Source organism: Ichthyophthirius multifiliis (assembly GCF_000220395.1).
Source record: "Ichthyophthirius multifiliis unplaced genomic scaffold scaff_1120509249742, whole genome shotgun sequence".
Taxonomy (NCBI): domain Eukaryota; phylum Ciliophora; class Oligohymenophorea; order Hymenostomatida; genus Ichthyophthirius; species Ichthyophthirius multifiliis.
Window position 1 is genome coordinate 5,821 of NW_004087386.1, and position 2,619 is coordinate 8,439.

Sequence of the window (2,619 nt, forward strand, 5' to 3'; positions counted from 1 at the left end):
TATATATATATATATATATATATATATATATATATATATTTTTATATATATTTTTATATATATTTTTATATATATTTATATTAATTCTTAATATTTAACTTTAATTCGTGTTTATGAGAAAAAAAAATTCTAAATTTTTTACAATAAAGATTATAAAAAATATACAGAATTAATAAAAATTAATATTATAAAAAATAAAAAATAAAATAATATATATTTTTTTTTTTCATGCTACAGTATATTAGCCATTTTAAATTTTTATTTATTCCTTCGCATAACTCATAGCTTCTTTTTCATATAATTTCCAAGTTTTAGTATCACAAAAATTCTATAAGATTTAATATCTGTTTTTATCTTTAGTTTCTTTCATTAAAAAATATAAAATAACAAAGCAAATGCTCGAAACACCACCAAAAACAATAAAACTTCCAAATAATTTAATATCGGCTTTCATAAAAGGGAATACAAATCCAATAAACATAGCTAAAGCCCATCTAATAAAAGTAGATATAGATATACCGGTCACATCTAAAATTTCAGCATTATAAACCCATGTAACAGCTCCTAGACTTAATTACCATCCTTATAAATACTATTAAAAGTATATAATATATTAAAAATATATAATAGATTTAAATATATAAATAAATTTACAATGAAAATAAGTACAATTCCCAAAATTTGTACTGCAACAGATTTTTCGGAAACTTATAAAATACTTAATATATACATTGTTAACTATACTACAAATATTCCTGAAAGCATAAAAGTTCTTCTTCCGATTTTTTAAATAATTTTAATTCCTATTGTAGTAATTAAAGTATTATTTAAACCTAAGAAAATAGTACAAATTCTTGCTGTCATTTCACTTTGTGTGACTTCTTTAAATATTTCGTTCGAATAGAAAAGAATGGCATTAACACCACTTAATTACGTACAAAATTAAATAAGACATCCGATAAAAAATCTTCTTTTATAAGAATATTTATTTCCAAGTTAATACAATTTTTCACGGAAAAACTCTTCTTCACTTTTTAGTTTAAAATCATTTTGATTCGATGCTAGTTATAATTAAACATCCTAATTTGTCTATAAAGATCCTAAAACGCCTTACACTGATTTCATTGCTGAGTTTATTTCATTATTATTATTATTATTATTAGTATTACTATTATGATTTTGGCTTGAACCACATAAATTTTATTTACTTTTTACTTCTTTCTTTTCATTTTATTAAGTATTTACTTTTTCCTCTAATTCTTAAAATACTTCCTTCCATTCATCATTTTCGTAAATCTATTAAAGATATCCTTTAACTTCTTCATATCTGTGTTGTTTCATCATAAATGTAGGAGTCTCAAGTTTATAAATAAAACTTAAAATCGTTAAACGAATTAAACATGTAATAATTGGTATTCCAAGTAATATTCTCCAATATACTTAGTTTGTATAATTTATTTCTTTTAGTATTTCAGGTAAAGGGACTAATAAAGCTGCTAAATAACTACAAAAAGTACCAAAAGTTAGAGCCACCTAGTTTATTCCTCCCGCTTTTCCACTTATTTCTATAGGCGAAAAATCTTTGATATAAACAGGAACAATTGCAGTATTGATACCTATATTTTATTATTATAAAAAAAAAAAAATATATATATATATATTTTTAATTTTATTAATTTAATTTAAATAAATTTAAATTTAAATTTTAAATAATAAAAAATGTAAATTAAAGTAAAAAAATCATATTTAATAAGTTATTTACCAACCACAAATCCACAAATAATCCTACCAATTAATAGATTAGGAACAGTAGTATCAGAAATAAGAATAATAGTGCCAATAATACCTAGTATATCAAAAACAATCATAGATTTTCTAATCCCATTTAAATATGTTATAATTTGTTTACTTATAAGACATCCTATTAAAGCGCCTAAAGGCATAAAAGCCGTAATTATAGATGTATATTATTTATATTAATCTTCTGTCCATTCATTGAGTTCTTAAATAACCCTCTAGGCACTATTATAAACACCTAAATTATACCCGAAATAAAAAGAACCTAAACACGCATTTAGAGTCATACAATAAATTCGCCATTCTTATTTTAGATGATGATGATGCTTTTCGTTTTTGTGGGAATTACTTGCCATATTAGGTTTATCGTAAAGGTGATCTTCGTGTATTGGAAGAGATGCCTTATTACCAGATTAACTAACTGGTCTTACTTAAGTATTATTATCTTATGAACTTTATACTTATTATGCCATTATTTTTTTTTATTTATTTTTTTATATATATTTTTTTGGATTTTCAATTTTTTTTTTTTTTTTAGATATATATATATATTTTATAATTTTTTTGCTTTTTGTTTATAATATTAATTCAAATATTTTTCATTTTTTGTATAAAAATATATCCTTTACTCAATATTATAATTCGTCATTTAATCTAATATTATTTTTTAAATAATACATATATAATATTTTAATTTTAATTCTTATTTATATATCATTTTTAAATAAAAATATAATTTTTATTATATATATAAATAATTGTTTTTTATATCAAAAAATAATATTTTTTTCATATAATGTTTTATTTTGAAGTTTGTAAATA

The 2,619-nt window shown here is 20.4% G+C and overlaps 1 protein-coding gene across 1 annotated transcript, besides 6 other annotated features; it reads right to left on the reverse strand. All coding sequences in view use genetic code 6, as the record gives it.

Annotated features, from left to right (window-relative positions):
• Positions 1 to 81: part of a microsatellite that runs on past the window's edge.
• A 145-nt stretch (positions 82 to 226) lies between these two features.
• Positions 227 to 2,270, reverse strand: IMG5_028210 (major facilitator superfamily protein, putative; the record flags this gene model as incomplete). The annotated part of the gene is made up of 3 exons (XM_004039248.1): positions 227 to 592; positions 655 to 1,616; positions 1,763 to 2,270. 3 exons carry the CDS (start codon positions 2,268 to 2,270, stop codon positions 227 to 229), a joined length of 1,836 nt encoding a protein of 611 aa, XP_004039296.1.
• Positions 585 to 644: a microsatellite.
• Positions 603 to 653: a microsatellite.
• Positions 1,141 to 1,175: a microsatellite.
• Positions 1,675 to 1,704: a microsatellite.
• Positions 2,270 to 2,307: a microsatellite.
• Positions 2,308 to 2,619: the final 312 nt, after the last annotated feature.